The 20,248-nt window shown below is 39.8% G+C and overlaps 1 protein-coding gene across 1 annotated transcript; it reads left to right on the forward strand.

The window, feature by feature from the left end:
* Positions 1-69: 69 nt before the first annotated feature.
* Positions 70-14,670, forward strand: ADAT2 (adenosine deaminase tRNA specific 2). The gene is made up of 6 exons (XM_084889336.1): positions 70-250; positions 5,947-6,051; positions 8,943-9,093; positions 10,519-10,625; positions 13,021-13,093; positions 13,202-14,670. Exons 1-6 carry the CDS (start codon positions 155-157, stop codon positions 13,243-13,245), a joined length of 576 nt encoding a protein of 191 aa, XP_084745462.1. The 5' UTR covers positions 70-154; the 3' UTR covers positions 13,246-14,670.
* Positions 14,671-20,248: the final 5,578 nt, after the last annotated feature.

The raw sequence follows: 20,248 nt of genomic DNA on the forward strand, positions 1-20,248 counted from the left end.
GCCACGCAGGTCCGCCCAGAAATCGCTCCCGAGTGCCGCGCCGATCCAGTCCCCCCCGGAAACCGCAGGCGGCGCGCGCGCCGAGTTCCGGGCAGGGGCTCCCGCGGCGGCGCCCCGGCTTCCGGCGCTGGGCTCGCTGCCGCCCCGGCGCGGTATGGAGGCGAAGGAGGTATCCGCGCCAGCTGCCGGCGGCGGGTGCCCGGTGTCGGCGGAAGAGATCAGAAAGTGGATGGAGGAGGCCATGCAAATGGTGAGGTCGCCGCCGCGGGTGGGAACTGCTCCGGCTCTCTACCCAGCCTGGTCGTTTGAGCAAACGCCCCATGTGCTCTCTTGTCCGCATCATCTCGTGGGCGCCACGCTCTCTGGGTAAACAGCTGGCTCGAGGCCATTCTTATAGTGGCTCTGGGGAAAGAAAACAGGAAATACAGAAGTTGTTTCTTTTTCTTTGGCATGAAGTATGCGTCAAATGTCCCTGTCCAGCTGCTGTTGGCACATACGTGCAGCGTTCCCTTCTTTGCTGTGAACACACTAGCAAATCCGCCAAATCACATTATTTTGTATTTATGACCCCTTGACCCCGTAGAAGGAAGGAAGCTGAGGATGTTTCTGGTTGTGTAGATAAACCAAGCCCCTGTACAGTCATATTCTACCATCCATCCATCCATCCATCCATCCATGCATCTATGCATCCTACTGCCTTCCCCTTGCTCTGGACTGTTGGCTAAGGAGGGCTCTAATCAGATTTATGTTTAATCCAAGCTTTCCCTACACTTATGTGTGTCAGCGAGCTCTTTAACAGGATAAAAGTGCATTCAGCATATATACAGGGTGTCCCCCCAAAATGTATATGCACAATGTCTGTAGATTCTATTACATTTTGAAAACACTGCCTTTATAATTATTCAAAGTGTGTATACATTTTGGGGGACATCCAATCTATAATAATAAAAGCATAATTTGCTACTTAGACCAGACATCCTTCCAGACGACCTTCTGGACGAAGCCAGGGCTAGGAGCGAAGCCTGGTCCCAAGTGCCAGAGGGAAGCTGGTGGGTGCTGGCAGCTAGGGGAAGGAAGGCCGACTCTTGCACGAATTTCAGGCATTGGGCCTCTGGCTAATTCATAATTATATCTTCATTCACTCCACAGATGTTTCTTAAGTGCACTGTGCTTGGCAGTGGGGGTTCAATCCTGAAACTGTTTCGGCACTTTCTCTGTTCTCTTGTCACATTATTTTCTCTGCATTCATACACTAATACAGCCAAACACATTTCTCTAAGCCAGGAGGCATTACAGCATCTATGCATTTGTTACATAATGTTCTTCTAAATTTGTTTCTTATGCTTTTTTGGGAGTGAATCACAGTAAAAAAAAAAAAATAATAATAAAATAAAATAAAATCTATTTTGTATTACAGCCCAGTAAGCATAATACAAATTATTTTATACTTACTATACATACGGGTTTAGATATTAGACTAGCCTTTGTACAGACCCTAGAATGGCCACTGACAGCAAACTAAGATTCTTAACCTTCCAGTCTCCAGTGCCTTCTATTATATGGGCAGATAGCCCTAACTGGTTTGGCTCAGTGGATAGAGCGTCGGCCTGCGGACTAAAGGGTCCCAGGTTCGATTCCGGTCAAGGGCATGTACCTTGGTTGTGGGCACATCCCCAGCAGGGGATGTGCAGGAGACAGCTGATCGATATTTCTCTCTCATTGATGTTTCTAACTCTCTGTCCCTCTCCCTTCCTCTCTGTAAAAAAAAATAAATGAAATATATTAAAAAAATAAAATAAAATGGGCAGATAATATCTATCTGTTAGGGTTGTATAAGCAAGTTCTTTACTTATTTGCAATAGTGGAGATTTGAAACAGTGTAAACATCAAACAATTAAATGGATCATCTATTCATACAGAGGAACACTGTGCAACCTTAAAAAAATCATGTGCTGAAAAATATTACCCAGCATGGAAAAATGTGTATATTTCTCAATGGAAAACGTAGACTGCTGAACTGTATATATAATATAAATCTATTTAACTTTTAAAAAACTACAAATATGTATATGCAGGCATAGAAAAAAATTTGAAAATCTTCTGTTACAGAATAATAACTAAGTGGTTTTATTTTTTAACCAGAGGCCCGCCGGTGCACAAATCCTTGCATTGGTGGGGTCTCTCAGCCTGGCTTGCACCAGTGCACGAATCCATGTACCAGGTCCCTAGTATACATATAAGATCTTTGGTTAATCTCTTCCTGCCCTCCCCCCTTCCCTCTGAGATTTATCAGTCTGTTCCATGTTTCCATGCCTGTGCATTGAGCATCTGCCCCCTGGTGGTCAGTGCGTATTATAGCTACTGGTCAAATGGTTGCTTAGGCTTTTATATATATAGATATATGGATATTTTACCCCCAAGTTTTCCCCCTTGAACATATTTTACTTTATAATTAGGAAAAAAGAAAGATGGAGTTTGTGAGTGTGTTTGTGTGCCTATCAATATCTATGTATCTATCTAGGTCTATTTATCAAGAGAAAGCAAGTGTTCTAAAATAAGTCAATTATTTATTATTGGAGTATTCATTTCCTAGGTGTCTGGTATTGATATAATATTGTGCTAGGCCTGAGGAGAATTCAAAAAGAAATCAAGCACAGATACTTAGCCATTTCAACAATTGTGCTGTAATTGTCTCCCATGTTTTAGGCCTTGTGCCGGGTACTAAGGCTGCAAAAGTGAGCCAATCGAGTTTGCCAGTGTGAGGACTGTGTGCTTGCCTCCCAGGTACATGCTGTTTCATGGGTGAACGTAAACCATGCACCAATGAAAAAGTTAATAAGTAATACGTCAAGATTCCAAAATTAGAGACAAGTATAAAGTGCTATCTGATAATGGGCAGCACAGTCCTGAGCAAGTCAGTTGAGATCAGTTTGGGATGCTTACTGCATTTTAAAAAGAACAAAAGCAATGTGGGCTGGTGGAAAGGAAGGGAGTGGTTGATCAAAGCAAGGTAGCTGTCAAGTGCCAATAAATGGAGGACTTTGTCTTGGGTGAGGAGGTGAGCCAGCTATCTATCTAGAAAAGGGCTTCCTAACCTGAAACTGTATAACAACATTATGCGCATGTGCCTGTTCCATGCGATGTGAGAGAGTTCATAACTTTCATCAGATGCTCAAAGGGCATTTGACTGCAGTTTGCACAGACTCCTGATGAGTCCCTAGATATATTTCCTATGAAAGGGTGTGTGTGTGGGGTGGGGGGGGGGAGGGAAGAGATGGAGGAAAAAAACAAGTTAGCCAGCCGGGACCGGTTTGGCTCAATGGATAGAGCGTCGGCTTGGGGACTGAAGGGTCCCGGGTTCGATTCCGGTCAAGGGCATGTACCTTGGTTGCGGGCATATCCCCAGAAGGGGGTGTGCAAGAGGCAGCTGATCGATGACTCTCTCTCATCGATGTTTCTAACTCTCTATCTCTCTCCCTTTCTCTCTGTATAAAATCAATAAAATATATTAAAAAAAAAAAAACAAAACAAAAAAAACAAGTTAGCCAGAAAACTCTTAGGTAGAAGGTAACAACATCCAAAAGATTACACTACAGCAGTTCCTGCTAATGACACTCAGAAGCTTTGTTTTCCTCTATCACCTTTAAATTCCTCAACCTGCCACTGGCAACCTCCCAACTTCCACCTATTCTCCCCACCAGCCTAGTTCTTCATTATTCTTCAAGTTCTTGCTTCTTAACCTTTTCACCATTCTACCCAAATTGCCTCCATATCACTGAGCCTTCTTTCTTGGCCATTTTTTTCCTCAGTCTTTCAGACACTCCTGGGTTTCCTCCTGCCTCTCTAGGCATCTCTTAGTCTGCATTCCAAGATAATTCTTATTTGCGCCACCTTTTTTTTTTCTTTTTCATTTTGAAATATAGTTTCACAGGAAATTGCAAAACAGTGTCCAGGGAAGACCCATATACCGTTCACCCAGTTTCCTGCAATGCTAGCATTTTACATAACACCAGTACAATATCAAAACCAGGAAGATGACATCAATGCAGTCTGAGTTTATTCAGGTTGCCTCATCTTTATAGGCACTCGTGTGTGTGCATGTGTGTGTGTAGTTCTGTGTAATTTTGTCACATGTCTAGTTTTGTTTAAATTACCACCATAACTGCTCCATAACTACAGGTTTGCTGATGCTGCCCTTTTATGGCCACCATCTCCTCCCAACCCTAAACCCAGTCAGCCATTTGTCTGCTCCCCATAACTATAATTTTGTCATTCAGGAATGTTATATACAAGAATATGTAAACTTTTGAGATTTTTTTTTCCCCATTCAACATAATTTCCTTGAGATTCATCCAACTTATTGAGTCAATCAGTAGTTCATTCCTTTTTATTGCTGTGTAGTTTTTCCATGGTATGATGTACCGAAGTTTGTCTCAGTATTTCCCCACTGAAGGACGTTTGAGTCATTTCCAGTTTTGGGCTATTACGAATAAAACTTCTATGAACATTTGTGTCTGTATATGAAATTATATACTGTAGAAACATAAGATTTCATTTTCCTGGGTAAAAATATGTGCAAGAGTGCAATTGCTGGGTTATGTGTTAAGTGCATGTTAAGTTTTTTAAGAAGCTGCCCAACTATTTTTCAGAGTGGCTTGTACCATTTTACATTTTACATTCCTACCAGCAGTGTATGAGTGATCTTGTTTCTCCATAGCCTTCCTAGCATTTGGTGTTTTTAACTTTTCATTTGAACCATTCTGATAGGTATGTAGTACCATGTCATTGTGGATCTATTTTGCATTTTCTTAATGGCTAATGTTGTGGACGTATTTTCATGTGCTTATTTGCCATTTGTATGCCTTCTTTGGCTAAATGTCTTTAATGTATTTTGCCCATTTTTTTACGGGGCTTGTTTGGAGTTTCTTGTTAAATTTTTGAGAGTTCTTTACGTAGTCTACATACTATCTTTGTTCAGTATGTGGCTTACAAATATGGCCTTCCAGTTTTAGTTTGTCTTTTCTTCCTCTTACTTGGGGTATTAGTTTCCTGTGGCTTTTGTAACAAATTGCTACAAACTTGGTGGCATAAAGCAATAAGTTTATTCTCTTATTTTTCTGCAGGCCAGGAGCCAGCAATCAGTTTCTCTGGGCCACCAATGTTTCAGCAGGGCTGAGCGCCTCCTGGAGGCTCTAACACATATTTCCTTGGCTTTTCTGGATTCCAGAGCAAGCATGTTAGCTACTGTGAATCAATCTATTATGATCATTCTTTTGCTGTTTTTTGTTGTTGTTGTTGTTGTTTTTGTAGATATACAGTCCCTTTTCTTAAAGAAACATTCATGAGTAGAATTTGTCCATAGGTGATATATTTGTTTACTTTTAAAGGAAACTTCCAAAATGTTCTCCAAGGTGGTTGTGCCATTTTCACCTAGAGTGCTCCTCAGGTTTTTTTTTTGTGTGTTTTTTTTAAAGTATGTTTCTGGAACGCTAGAGGATACTTTATGTCCTTTTTAGAGAAACAAAATTAAGCAAGTAGAATTTTAATAAGGAAATATTTTTTAAAAAAGGATTTATATCATTTATTCTTCTACCTCTTTGCAAATATATATATATATATATATTTTCTCTCTCTGAAAAGGTGCATAGATCCTGGAAATTTAAGAACAAGCATCAATAAGTCTTTTGGTCACCTCTGCTTCCAATGAGGAAAAATAAATAAATCAGGAGCTCAGGACCTAATGAAGGGATTTGTTCCTGATCTCCCTCTATATGGACGCCCAGAGAACAAGGGCACTGAGCTGTATCTGAGAGAAGGGAAAGGTCAGCCACAATTCTCTGTTCTGGTATTTATACGTACGTTTAGCCTCTTGCTGCATCTGTTTCTTCCCTGTAGTCCTTTCAAGCATTGAACATTACATCTTAAATTTTCCACTTTGTTTTTCAGGCCAAAGAAGCCCTAGAAAATACTGAAGTTCCTGTTGGCTGCCTTCTGGTCTACAACAATGAAGTTGTGGGGAAAGGAAGGAATGAAGTTAATCAAACCAAAAATGTATGTGAGTATAATTGCATATTCAGGGCAATGACAGTTAAAGTGGGTGCAGTTATCACAGCTGGTGAGAAGATGGGTCTCTGTAGAGTCCGATAAAGTATCAACGGAAAGGTAGTTTTCCTAAACAGCTCTTTTTGTTCAATGCCTTTTTTTTTTTCTGATTCTAAAAGTGACACATGTTGACTTTAACACTTTAACCTCAGGACAATTTTATTACATTGATATGTCAGTATAGAAGAAATGAGTCTATCTCGGTTTTAAGCAAAGCTAATATATGAAAATTTCACTTTAACTTATCTCTTTAACTCATATCACATTCTTTAGTAGCTCTAAAAGGATGTATAAAGAAGCTCTTTCTATTTCAGATAATTCAATGGGATGAAGTCTCCACTACATGGAGTATGTACACTTTACTAGGTTATTAGATTTTTAGTTTATTGTGGTTAGGTTGGGAAGCTTATGAATTAAGGCAACTCTTCTTGAATACGGTTATCACAACAGTGTGTTCCAGTAACCATAGATGAAGCGTCAGATTTTATGATTATAAGAAGTACTCGGTGAACTCAAGGAGAGCATAAGCCCACTTTCACAGACTTTGATCTTGTTGTGTGACCTTGGCAGCCAGGGAACAATCTGGTGTTAGTGCTAGTGCTATGTGGACTTTCAAGTTCATCCATCCTATCTATCAAAGACAAAACTAAGACTTAGCAAAAACACATACAAAGTGGGAACACAGATTCCCAAAGCAATTATGTGAGTGTCAAAATATCTGTGAGATAAGTAATAAACACAATACCGCAATTAGTGACTATATAGATACCTATATTTGGGAGTAGAATTTTAGGTAATTGTCATATTTCCCCATTTGTATTTTGTGATTTATTTGGCACAGTATCTTTAACATAAGAACTTTGGATGTTCTCACAACATTCACCTACCGCCCAATGACATGTTTTCTTCTTTACTTTGAAATTAACCTGGATTATTTTGGTATTCTGTGTCCTATAGAAGATTATCCTATAATCACAGTATAGAAAGACTCCTGATCCCAAATGAGGAAACCTGAGTCCTACTTTGGCTTTAATACCACCTCCACTTCCCAGTTACCACCGTTATTACCTGTTCCATGGTACGGCTTTAATACATTCTGTCTTAGCTTCTGGTTCTTCTGCCATAAAAGGAGAAAGTTGCTTAATATGATTCAGTCCAACAATTACTTATTGAGAACTATGGGGAGATTTGATTTAATCATTCTGAATCTGATTTATAAAAAGCACTCCAATTGGGGAAACTTCCAAGCTCCCCAGTGGGTTCTGGTATGCCACCAGGTTTGGGAACCTCTTTTCTAAAATCCCTTCTGGCTCTGAGTTTATAATCGTGGCTTTCATGATACTTGGCTCATTGTGACAGCATTTTTCACACTCTGTCCTTGGTCACAGGTAAATGAGCAACTTTCTGTTTACCAGACTTTAGTCTTGTTGAGGACAGAGAGTTTTATTCCACACAGAATTTAGCACAGTGGCTTGGATATAGATAATACTCAATATAAGTTTATTGATATATGTGATGATCATGCATATCTACATATATAAAAGCCTAAGCGACCGGTTGAACAGTTACTATGACATGCACTGACCGCCAGGGGGCAGACGCTCAATGCAGGAGCTGCCCCCTGATGGTCAGTGTGCTACCACAGCCAACCTCTGGTAGCCCCTCCCCCCAACCTGATTGGGACTAGACGAGATGGCTAGGCCGAGGAACCCCACCCATGCATGAATTTGTACACTGGGTCTCTAGTTATAAATAATTATTGCATAACAGAGTGTATTATGGCATTATACAGCCTGTGCTTCCCATAATTCAGATTGCTTTGAGAGGTGTAGGAAACAGTGTACTCCATTTTACCTATGGGTAAACCAAGACTTAGAGAAAATATGTAACTAACTTGCTCAAGGCCACATAATTAGTAATGTCACAATAAGGATTAAATTTAAACATGGTTGATTCCAAATGCTGTGTGATTTCTCCTGAATTCTGCTTACATGAGGTATCTGAGAGCTAAACCAAAAACCTGCTCGTATATAAAATCTTATCCCAAAGAAAATGTGAGGCATTCAGTAAAAATAAAATGAAGATGCTTAGAGTGAGGTCAGTAACAGCCTTGAAAACATTTGAAACTGGAGCAAAATGAAAATTTTGCTTATGAAAATTCCCTAAAATATTCAGAAATACTAGGATCATCTTTTTCCTTCCTTCCTTCCTTCCTTCCTTCCTTCCTTCCTTCCTTCCTTCCTTCCTTCCTTCCTTCCTTCCTTCCTTTCTTTCTTTCTTTCTTCTTTTTTTTAAAATATACTTTATTGATTTTGTAGAGAGAGGAAGGGAGAGAGATAAAGTTAGAAACATCGATGAGAGAGAATCATCGATCAGCTGCCTCCTGCACACCCCCTACTGGGGATATGCCCGCAACCAAGATACATGCCCTTGACCGGAATCGAACCCGGGACCCTTCAGTCCCCAAGCCGACACTCTATCCACTGAGCCAAACCGGTTTCGGCATCTTTTTTATTTTTTATTTTTATAAGACATTTCTTCACTGTGGCATTTTAATTGAAGGAGCATACCCTTACTTAACTACAATATAGCATGGTACTTAACTACAATATAGCATGATTCGTACAGCATTTCAGATGAAATGTCTTTTTTGGTGATGTTACGGTATTTGACCTGAGGACTATGTTGTCAACTGCTAAAGGTGTCCTGCGACCTCCATTCTTTAAAACATTGGCAGAAACAGGAGGCTCAGTTATTTTGGTATTTATTTTTGACTATTTGCAGAATACAGTTACCTGTAGCAAACATTGTCAAGGCAAGAAGCTCCTCTCTCTTTTCAGGCGACTCGACATGCAGAAATGGTGGCCATCGACCAGGCCCTAGCCTGGTGCCGGGGCAGCGGCCGGAGCCCCTCCGCGGTGTTCGAGCAAATGGTGCTGTACGTCACGGTGGAGCCGTGCATCATGTGCGCAGCTGCCCTCCGCCTCATGAGTATCCTTGGGCTTCGTGGTTGATGTCTGTACCCTTCCTGTGAACTTGAAAGTGGCCGGACAGGTAACCTGTCCCTACAGAGACTTATGAAACAAATTCTAGGAGATGAAGGGCAAAATGCTTTAGAAATGATTTTTAAATAGTAAAATAGTCTTTTTGAAAAATGTCTATAAAAAAGAAAAAGAAAAAGAAAAATGTCTATAAACTAGAGATAGAAAAGCTTAGCACTAATTTGAACTGTAATAGAATAATAAATCATAATTTAAGTTAAAATAGGATAAAACTACATAAAGAAAGGTCTGGGGGAAAAAATGCACCTAAGGCTTGCCTTTGGATAATAGATTTTGGTGATTTAAAATTTTTCTTTCTCTGTTTATATGCTTGTTTTTTTTAAAAAATATATATATTTTTATTGATTTCAGAGTGGAAGGGAGAGAGAAAAAGAGAAAAACATCAATGATGAGAGAGAAACATTGATTGGCTGCCTCCTGTATGCCCTCTATTGGGGATGGAGCTGGCAACCCAGGCATGTGCCCTTGTCCAGAATCAAATTTGAGATCCTTCAGTCCACAGACCATTGCTCTATCCACCTCGCCAAACCGGCTAGGGCCGTTTATATGTTTTTATTTGCTTACTTTTGCCATAAATACTTATTATGATATATGACAAATTTTGTCAAAAGTCAATATAAATTAAAGAACTAACCAATATATTATGATATAGTTGTAAATAAATGGGAAATTGATAGTTACAGCTCTTTGTCTTCCATAGAGTAAGTGACACAAATACTGAGTACTGCAAGTTAGTCTCTAAAGATTTAAACAAATTTATGTAATAATTTAAAACTCAGTTTCACACTTGGATATTTTATCTACCTATTTTGCTGTCTATGGGTGAAACATTTGATCACTTTTAAAATAATACAGAGGGTTTTAAGTCTGATAAAATGTACAATCTCGAGAAAGAAGCCAGTATTGGTCAACAGATTTCTGTACCCATACTACTATACAGAGTGGTTCAGCTTTAGCTCGTTTTGTACTGGGGCATAGGATATATTTTATTTGGGGAAATCACAGGTAACAATATGTTATCTCTACAAAGTGAAAATCTCTGGATTAAATACCTGCCTCTTTTTTTGGCTCTGATTCTCTAATGATTCCAAAACAACCGATTTTAGGAAAAACCAGAGAGAACACCACACTGAACATTTGCCAGTTACATATTTAGTTTTCATTCTGTTTGCAGTTGTGAGATATTACTTTCTAAATCCTTTAAACCTCTTTTGTGTAACTCATTATTTTTAAGCTTAAGCCCAAGCTCGGTTGTTTTAAGAGTAGCATGAGCTTTCCTCTCCAGAATGGCCGGTGTAAATCCTAGTTTTGTCTTGTACTGCACATTCTCTGTAGGACCTTAATTCTCTCACATAAATCCCGCTGGTTGTGTATGGCTGTCAGAATGAACGTTTTGGTGGTTGTGGCTCTGTTCTAGACATTGCCTCTGCTGATTTACCAAATACTGGGAGACCGTTTCAGGTAACATGAATTGTTATGCTTTTTCTTTCTTTCTAATGACTTTGATCTCATCATGGGCTTGTGAATAGTGAGCATATGGTGGGTATACCCGAAACCAGGATAGAACTAGACAGGTTCTCAGAACTGCTGGTCGAATTCAGTGAGTGACAGCAGTCATTTCCGGGTGAGTGCCCAGCTCAGAATCAACTGGATTTGTGTTGGAGGAGAGCCTTCCAAGGTATCTTCTGACAACCTTTGCCCAGGCCTTGAGGCATACTCGAGGACATTATCCGCTGTTGGCATTCTCACTCAGTGAGTGTTCCTGGCTCCATGCTATAACAAGTTTGTGTGAAGCTTGGCCTCTGACAGTGACAGTAGATGCTGTTTACCATAAACACAATGTTTTTGCACAAATTCAGTAATTCGCTCGATTGCTGCATACTATTTTTGGTGTATTTACCTGTATTTTTATTTTCCCCCCTGCCCTTGATATCTGAGCGGGTAGTTCCAGCAGAGTCCTGGGGGCACAGGCCAGCGAGGGTGAGGTTAAGGAGGAAATGAGAGCCCCCAAACTGAAGGCCATGATTCTGGAAAATCCTCAAGGAGCAGCGGGGAGCAGCTTGCCTGGGCCCAGGATAGAAGGAAGGTCATTGGGCTGTTTTCCCCAGCTTTATTGAGGTATTATTGACATCTAGCATTGTATAAGTTTAAGGTGTAAGACATGATGATGTGATACATGTATATATTGTGACATGTTTACCACAATAAGGTGGGTTAACACATCTTTCACCTTATATAATTACCATGTTGTCATTGTTGCTCTGGTGAGAACATTTAAACTCTACTCTCATAGCAACTATAGTATATAGTATAGTTATCTTGCTGAATCTTAAATTTCCTGGAACTTAACCCTCTTATAACAGAAAGTTTGAACCCTTTGGCCAGTGTCTCCCCATTTCTGTCACCCCTTGGCCCCTGGCAACCAACCTCTGCTTCTAAAAGAAAATATAGTATATAAATACACACAGAGAGAATATTATTCAGCTATAAAAAATGAGATCCTTCCATTTATGGGTGGATCAAAATGGGTGGATCTCTAGGGTATTATGCAAAGTCAGACAGAAAAGGACAAATACTGCAGGATTTCACTTATATGTGAAATCTAAACATGTTGAACTCGTAGGAGGCTATTTGCTTTGATGGGGAAGGTTTATGCAGCCTCTGTAGGCGCAGGAGAAAGGGGGGCTCATTTTGAGCAGCAGATGGAGCCTGCCAGCCCCCTGTGGTGCTGCTCTCGGGTTCCTTCTTGCCTGTATGCTGCCTCCAGAGGGGCCTCCCTGAAGCCTCTGCTCTTATCATTTCATGCATCTCAGAAGGGTGCAATGTATCAAGTTCAAACTCCTGCCACAAGCTTTCAAAGCCCTATATATTTTTACTTTGTTTATTCTCTAATTTCTTTCCTTATATTTTCTCAATAACCACCCCTGCCCCATCAGCTGGTTTCCTCACATACAACCCAAGCTTGTTCTTATTCTTTCCCTAATATTATATGTTCTGTTTAGCCTCTTTAAATATTCTCTATCATTAAGGCAGGTTCAAGTTTCAGATCCTTACCTTACCACAATTTCACTTTCTTCCATGTTATTCTTTTTTCCCAATTAGGTACCAAGATAGCACAAAGTGAACACTTAAAAAATCCTCTATAGTAATTAAGGATTGACAATTTTTTCCCCTGTAAAGAGCCAGATAGTAAATATTTTAATTTTTGTGAGCCATTTATGTCTCTATCCATATTCTTATTTTTTTAACCCTTTATAAAGATAAAACCCCTTTTAATCTAATAATTTTTAGCTGTGGACAGCCAACCATAGCTCTATAGCAGAGGTCGGCAAACTGCGGCTCGTGAGCCACCTGCGGCTTCTGAGCCACTGTTTGCGGCTCTGTTGACTAATGAGTTTGCCGACCACTGCTCTATAGCATCAAACACTTACTGGGCCACAGTAAATAAGACCAGATAAAAATAACTAATACTTAATGAGCCCTAATGATGTGCTAGGTTCTTAACAGGCATGGTTTTATTTAATTTTATTGAATCCTCACAAATCCTTCTGGGTTAATTTGCTATAATTAAATACATTTTACATATGAGAAAACTGAAGCATAGAGACTTTAAGAATCTTACCCTATGTCATATAGTTCATAACTTCAATAGTAGTTGGTTGAGAAATAATAACTAGTTGATAGAGATTATATTTGACAGGCCAGATAGCTATTCTTTTGGAAACATGCTTCCCGTGTTACTAATATCCACAAAGTGTATTAACATGATCTGTTTATATAATTATATATATGTTGCCTTTTTTATGGAACACAACACACATTATCATAGTCATTCTGAACTTTCTCTTTTCATCAGTGCATTCCGGGGTATCGGGCTGAGGAAGCAGTGGAAATGTTAAAGAACTTCTACAAACAAGAAAATCCAAACGGTCAGTTTTTCCTATTGTATATAAAGTACCTCACTTCAAACAAATCAGGACAAAGAGAGTCTGACACGGCCTGCCTCTTCACCTTCTCTTTTTCTTTTGTCCTCATAGCACCAAAATCAAAGGTTCGGAAAAAGGAGTGCCAGAGACCCTGAGTTTGTTCTAACGAAGTACTGACGCCCCTGGATGAAATTCTTGCCTGAACACTGGTGATGTCATTGAAGTAGATGTAATGTATCGTCCTTAACCTGTGGGAAAATGGTCTCTCATCATTTCCTCTGTTAAAGGAACACATGAACACTGTGACAAAGTCTGACAAATGCAATAAACTATTAGTTTTTCAACAAGCTGGAAAATGGAAGATCGAGGTTTTAGAAATCAGTGAGCAGCGTGATGCACTTCCTGCCAAAAGCATCACCAGTTCAGGACAGTGCTGTCAGAGCATGTACCTGCGCCGGGCTGTGCCACTGCGGACCCCTGCTCCACACCTGGCGTTGCAGAACTGCATTTTTCATTCTTTGCAGCCACTGTGTTCTCCCAGCCTGCTGGGGGCCCGTGACTTCCTTAGAAATTGTCTGTGTTGCGTACCTGTAGACCGTGATTATCTCGTCTTTTGAACAGATTTTTACCTTTACAAAGCATTTAGAGAAAATGCATATTGTAAAACAAGTGTTTAAATGTTATTTTAAATTGCTACATATTGCTAAAATAAAACTGTATGTGTGCCTTTTTTTGAAGATGGATAATGTTAAAAATAGAAGATAAAAGCATAAAGGGGACAATTCCTTCTTGGTTATTGAGCAACTGTATTGGGCAACAGTGAACAAAACAAAGAATCCTGCCCTCATGGAGCTTATGTTCTAGCAGGGGAGACAGATACTAAACAGAATAGATTATACAGCATGTGAGAGCGTGGTCCGGATTAGGCTAAAACAATGGGCATGCCATTGGTGGTGGCAATGCTGGTTGCACAACTAAATTGATCTGAAATTGAATACAGTTCTTTTTATAAAAATCCAGATTTAGAATTTAAAGTCTGAAATTGTACAGTGTGAACACAGTCCTGGAAAGGGTATCCACAGCAGGCACTCCCAGACATTCCCGCTGACTGGCTGCGGCGCTGCAGAGCTGGGCTGCAGTGCTCAGAGCTGGGCTGCAGTGCTCCCTGTCTGCCCAGAAGGGGGCCTCCGTGTTCTACCGGAAGCCCTGCTCCGGGCCCTGGACAGCAGCTCCTCAGTTGCATTTCTTCAGTGGGTTCATTTCCTTGATGCAAAGCATCTGTATTAGTTGGTTCTGCCATTTGAACGATGTCTCTGACTTGTTTGTTTTGAATTACATTACAGGCTGGAAAGTAATTGTGAAAGTCTTTTTATATTGCTGAGAGTAGCGGCTAATCACAGTGACATGCTTCAGAGGATTTATAATTGCTCTATTTTGTATGTATATGTTTTTAACTGCATTTGAGTTTTTATGGAAAAGAATTTAAGCGTGATTTTAAATCTATAATAATGTTACATGTAACTTCTCTTCAATTTATCCTGCTTTTAAGATTATCCTCTCATTAAATTTTAGTGCTTTGACTAGTTTATTCCTATTTGTAGTCGGTCATAATTCATTTCTGGCTCCGTATGCTTTTCGGCAAGCAGACATCATTTCACTTACTGTCTTCATATCATTTTCTGGAAGATTATTTGCAGACAAAAAAACTTGGAATATTTCCTCCAGAGAGTACCACCCAGTATGTCTGGTTAAGCATCTTATGCCAAGTAGGTTCTTAGTAAACAAGTGTTAAATAAAATTATTAATTGGAATTTGGGAGGAAATTAGCAATAAAGAGACTGTCTAGGGTAAAAAGCCAAATCCAAAAATGGTATGTGGCTATTTTAACCCAGAGATAGTCACTACTAAACATATCTAGGAAATATAATAATAAAAGTATAATATGCTAATTAGAACGGACAGCCAACTGACCTGCCAGACTTCCTTCCAGACAAAGCTGGGGCTGCGAGGACCGAGGCAGCCACCATAGCTGCGAGGGCCGACCCCTTGCATGAATTCCGTGCACTGGGCCTCTAGTAAAATTATAAACAGGAAAGGATAGAAAAGACTTACAAATATACATATGTTCTGGTGGTGTTGTGTTTTGGAGAGCGGGTATTTTCTAATTCTTAAGCATGGCTGAAAATTTTAATTTTGGTAATGACCTTTTTGATTATTCAGTGACTGACAGAAAAGTCTCCTAAATTTTTGGTCTTAGGCACAGTTCCCTGCCTAATTATTATTATTATTTTTGGAGGGGGTCAGTATAGATGGTGTATTGCAGATTGGAGGTTGGCACCTCTAGTGCTGGTATAGGACTATTATGGGGTCAGAGACATTAAGACTGAAGAATTCTGACAGCAATTTTGAAGTGGTGGGGAAGAGTTGTGGATAGCTCATGAGGCGATCTTGCTTTCTGAGTACCACATTCTCCAGCTACTGAGACATGGCTTAAAATATTAAGATGCTCCAGTTAAAAAGATAGACTCCAAATGATTGATATTGATAGTAACTAAGAGGCTAGCTGAGAGACATGCTTTGTGTATGAGATAATTCTGGAAGTTGTGGGATGCAAAAAGGTCTTAGAATTTCCACCCTATTTAGAGAGATTACTGGGAAGTGATTGCATATATGTTGCTAGAGTATCCAATGTTTACTGGTTTTTGCAATGGATTCTGCTGAGAATGGGTGGTAGATAATGCTCTGGCAGGCGTCAATCACTGATAAGAGAGCATGTTAAAATATCTTTGCACTTTCATGTTACTTGGCGAAGCATCTCTTCCTGTGTTGTATTTGGAATATCATGGAGAGAAATTAGACAGCCAATGTAGGCAAGAGCTATTCATTTTTCCTTAAATTCTCTGTTTGGAAACCATTTAAAATGATAGCAAAGTTGCAAAAATACCCATGTATTCCTTATTCTTCAAACCTATTGTTAACATTTTATACCCTTTGTTATTTGCTCGCTTTCTTCTTTCTCTCTCTATTGGTATATCATGGTTTCTCTGAACCATTTGGCACAAAATTACATGCATCACGGTCCTTTACCTTGAAATGTTTCAGTATTTATAAGCATAGGATATTCTCTTATATAATCACATTGATACATTACTTTTATCTACTGTGCTGCCCCTACTTTCCTCTGCAATATTAGATCCATTCTGGGGTCCAATATCATATATCTCATGTGTCTTTAGCTTCTTTTAGTCTAGAACATTCCCATGGCCTCTCTGCTTTTTAGGACATTTTAAAAAATCATACAGTCCACCTGCCCCAACTTTCCCCTTTTTTCCTTCATAATGGTATTTTCTCACAATTAGATTCAGGTTATGCCTTCTAGGTGATGTTATGTTCTCAGAGTGTCATATCTGGAGATACCTTGTGAAGATTTTATCTCATTCTACACTATATACTTGTGTGTTTTTCCCTCTTCAATGAATAAACAGTTTGGATTGGGAAACAGTTACATTCTTTTTTTAAGTGTATTTGACATTGGCAGAAAGCAGGGGAAGAAAATTAATGACATAAGTTTCTAAGCAACTGTTAAACTATTCAATTGTACGCTTTCTCTTTTATTATGTTTGCCAAAATTTACAAAATTCCCTAATAAGATAATTTTAAAAAGGGATGTCTTAATAAAAATTGAAAGAAGTATCAGAAATAAGTTCTTTCTCTCTTGATTGCCTCAGTAGAAGGTAATAATTATATCAACTTAATTACCGTATTTTTCGGACCATAAGACGCACCCGACCATAAGACGCACCAGTTTTTAGAGAAGGGAAATGAAGAAAAAAAGATTCTGAAACAAATAGTGTCCTAAAATATTTTATGTGCATTAAAACCCAACATCACAGTCATAAACACATGTAATCAACCCTGTAAAGTAAACAGCAGCATTTAGAACCATTTTAGAGCCGGGCAAGCACACAGAGACCACACAGAGCCGGGCAAGTAAAAAAACTTTTTTTTTTACAGTATATGTGTAGGCTATATTTGGACCATAAGACGCAGGGACTTTTCCCCCCCACTTCTGGGGGGAAAAAAGTGCGTCTTATGGTCCAAAAAATACGGTATATCGGATAAAAATAGAGTTTGAGAAAATAGGTCTAAGATGTTTCTGGAATCACAGATGGCCCATAATGATCCAATAGGATGTGTAATTCTAGGTAGGTAGTCATTTGACCATTAAATAGTTTTCTTGGGTTTCCATAGAGACATCTAGACTTATAATGTTTCAAGCACTGTTATGTTTCAAATGAGCATCAATAAAAATAGTCAAGGCTCTTTAAAAAAAAAAATTAAAATTTTTTTAAAGTAGTGAGATTCCTGGTTAAAAATCCACGTCAAAGCCAAAGCTTCTCTTTCCCAGTCATTCTGCATCAACTGGAGAAGAGGCACCAAGAACTGGTTTCCCTGCCTTTTGGGGCAGAGGAATGAGACTACATTGACTTCATCCATGAAGACAACTGCCAACTATTTTCTAAGCCATAACTGTTAATTGTATGTGGTAAGGGAAGGGGTGATGTTATTTTTATGGGTATAGGTTCTGGTGGAAGTTTGACATCTTTAGGATATTACTTTTTTTTTCAAGTGGAATTAATAAAAACAGGCTCAGGGGATTACTTCTTACCTGATTTTTATTTTATTTTTTATTTTTTTTATTTTTTTATTTTTTAAATATATTTTTTATTGATTTTGTACAGAGAGGAAGGGAGAGAGATACAGAGTTAGAAACATCGATGAGAGAGAGTCATCGATCAGCTGCCTCTTGCACACCCCCTACTGGGGATATGCCCGCAACCAAGGTACATGCCCTTGACCGGAATCGAACCCGGGACCCTTAAGTCCCCAAGCCGACGCTCTATCCATTGAGCCAAACCGGTCTCGGCTGATTTTTAAGTGAATATTGTGGTTGAAGAAGCATGAACTTGTGAGTCTAGGGCAGGAGTTGGCAAGTATGGTCCATGGGCCAAACCCAGCCTGCTGCCTATTTTGGTACCACTCACAAGTTAAAAATGGTTTATGTTTTTAAAAGGTTGAAATAAATCAAAAGAATTTAGTGACTGGTGAGCATTAAATGAAATTTAACTTTCAGAGTCCATAAATTCAGGTTTTTGGAATGCAGCCCTGCCCACTTGTTTCTCTCTTGTCTAGGGCTGCCTCTGACAACCGTGGCAGACCTAGGTGGTTGTGACAGAGGCCTATCTATGGCTCCAAAGCCTAACTATTTCCTGTCTGGCCCTAAAAGAGAAGGTTTGCTGCCCCCTGGCCTAGAGATTCTAAAATGCTGAGGTTGGATTTCCAAGGTGCTTGTTCAAGTTCCGTGATTGTGGAACTGAATAACGTGGCTCATTGTGCAACTGTGGTGAATTGCTTCAGTACCATGATTTTTTAACATTGGCTTATAAATGTGAAACAGATATCCAAGACACTAACATTTATTCTGCCTTAAAATATTTTGTTTTCTTATATACCCTTCAAGGGAGTGGCAAGGAGAAAGTAATTTATCATTTTATTACTGTTTCAAATAAACAATACATTTGATTTATAATCATCATAATACAAATGTTATCAAGTACTTATCATCTTTAGGAACCATTGCTATAATGTCAAAAGTCTATTGGACTCTTAAGAACCAGAATCTTAATGGAATCTATCTCCATACCATCCCCTGTCTCAGACCTTCCCCAAATTTCTCTGTAGTAAGTTTGGTAACCCTTTAGTGATAGAATCACATATACTGAGTTTGAAAGAAAGGCAAAAAATAAACATGTATTAGGTGTTCTATTATTGTTATTATTATTATTATTATTATTACTACTACTACTACTACTACTAGAGGCCCAGTGCACAAAATTCATGCATGGGGGGTCCCCTTAGCCCAGCCTGCACCCTCTCCAATCTGGAATATCCCTCTCATAATCCTGGACTGCTGGCTCCTAATCACTCACCTGCCTGTCTGCCTAGATGCCCCTAACTGCTCCCCTGCCAGCCTGATAACCCCTCACTGCCCTCCTTGCCAGCCAGGTTGCCCCCAACTGCCCCATCCCTGTTGGCCTGGTCGCTCCTAACTGACCCCTCCCCTCCTGCCAGCCTGGCCACCCCCTAACTGCCCCCCCCTTCTGGCCTGGTCACCTCCAACTGCCTCCCTCCCCACACTAGCTGGTCACCCCTCATGGCCCCGCTGGCCTGGTTGGCTCACACAGCCTGCTTGTTCAGTCATTTGGTTGTCCCTCACTAACAACTCTGCCAGCTTGATAGGCAGCCATCTTGTGAGGGTGTGAGGGTTAATTTGCATATTACATCTTTATTATACAGGGTTATTATTATTATTATTATTATTTACCCAGCATTGACTTTAGGACCAGGCCTTATGTGTAATAGACAAATACTAGTTCCAAATTCTAAATTGCATAGTAGAAAAGTATTTGAGGGAGACTTCCTGGAGGGAGACCAGCTATGCCCTTAAAGGCATGTAGGATTTGGGAAGGTAAGCAAGAGGATGAGGGTTAGCATCTGTAATATTAGAGCAGGAGAATAACAACGATGGAAGACACAGGTGAATGCATGGGCCAAGTGACTGTAATGAAGATCCCCAACTTCTTTCTGAGAAGAAGTACTTTTTCACGCTCTGTCTGATGTGCAATTTCATTCTTGTTCCTGGAACATATGTGGTTTGGGTAGAGAATTGCCAGGGACAGAGGTATGACTCTCCAGTCACTGAGGTAAGTGCCTGGAATGAGAGATTTAGGGATGGAGCATGCTAACAATAGAAGCCAATATTTACCTAGACCTTACTAGGTGTTCGTATCTTACCTCATTAATCCTCATAACAACTCTTGGATTCAGTACTATTACTCCCTTTTATGTCAGGGAAACTGAGGCATGGGAGATTAAATACCTTGCCCAAGGTCACAGAGTACTAAGTGACTATGTCAGAATGGGCTAGGTTATTGCAAGGTAAGACTCTTCATTAGTTAGTGGGTGAGAACAAAGGTTTAATTCTCTCATGCTTCACTTCTTGTCCATCTCAGTCAGGTCAAGGGTAGTCTTAACTTCCCCATCAGGATCATCACACTCACCATGGCAGGGCGGAGAGAAGTGGTGAATAAAGCTCTA

Source organism: Pipistrellus hanaki, assembly GCF_964339955.1.
Source record: "Pipistrellus hanaki genome assembly, chromosome: 7".
NCBI lineage: Eukaryota > Metazoa > Chordata > Mammalia > Chiroptera > Vespertilionidae > Pipistrellus > Pipistrellus hanaki.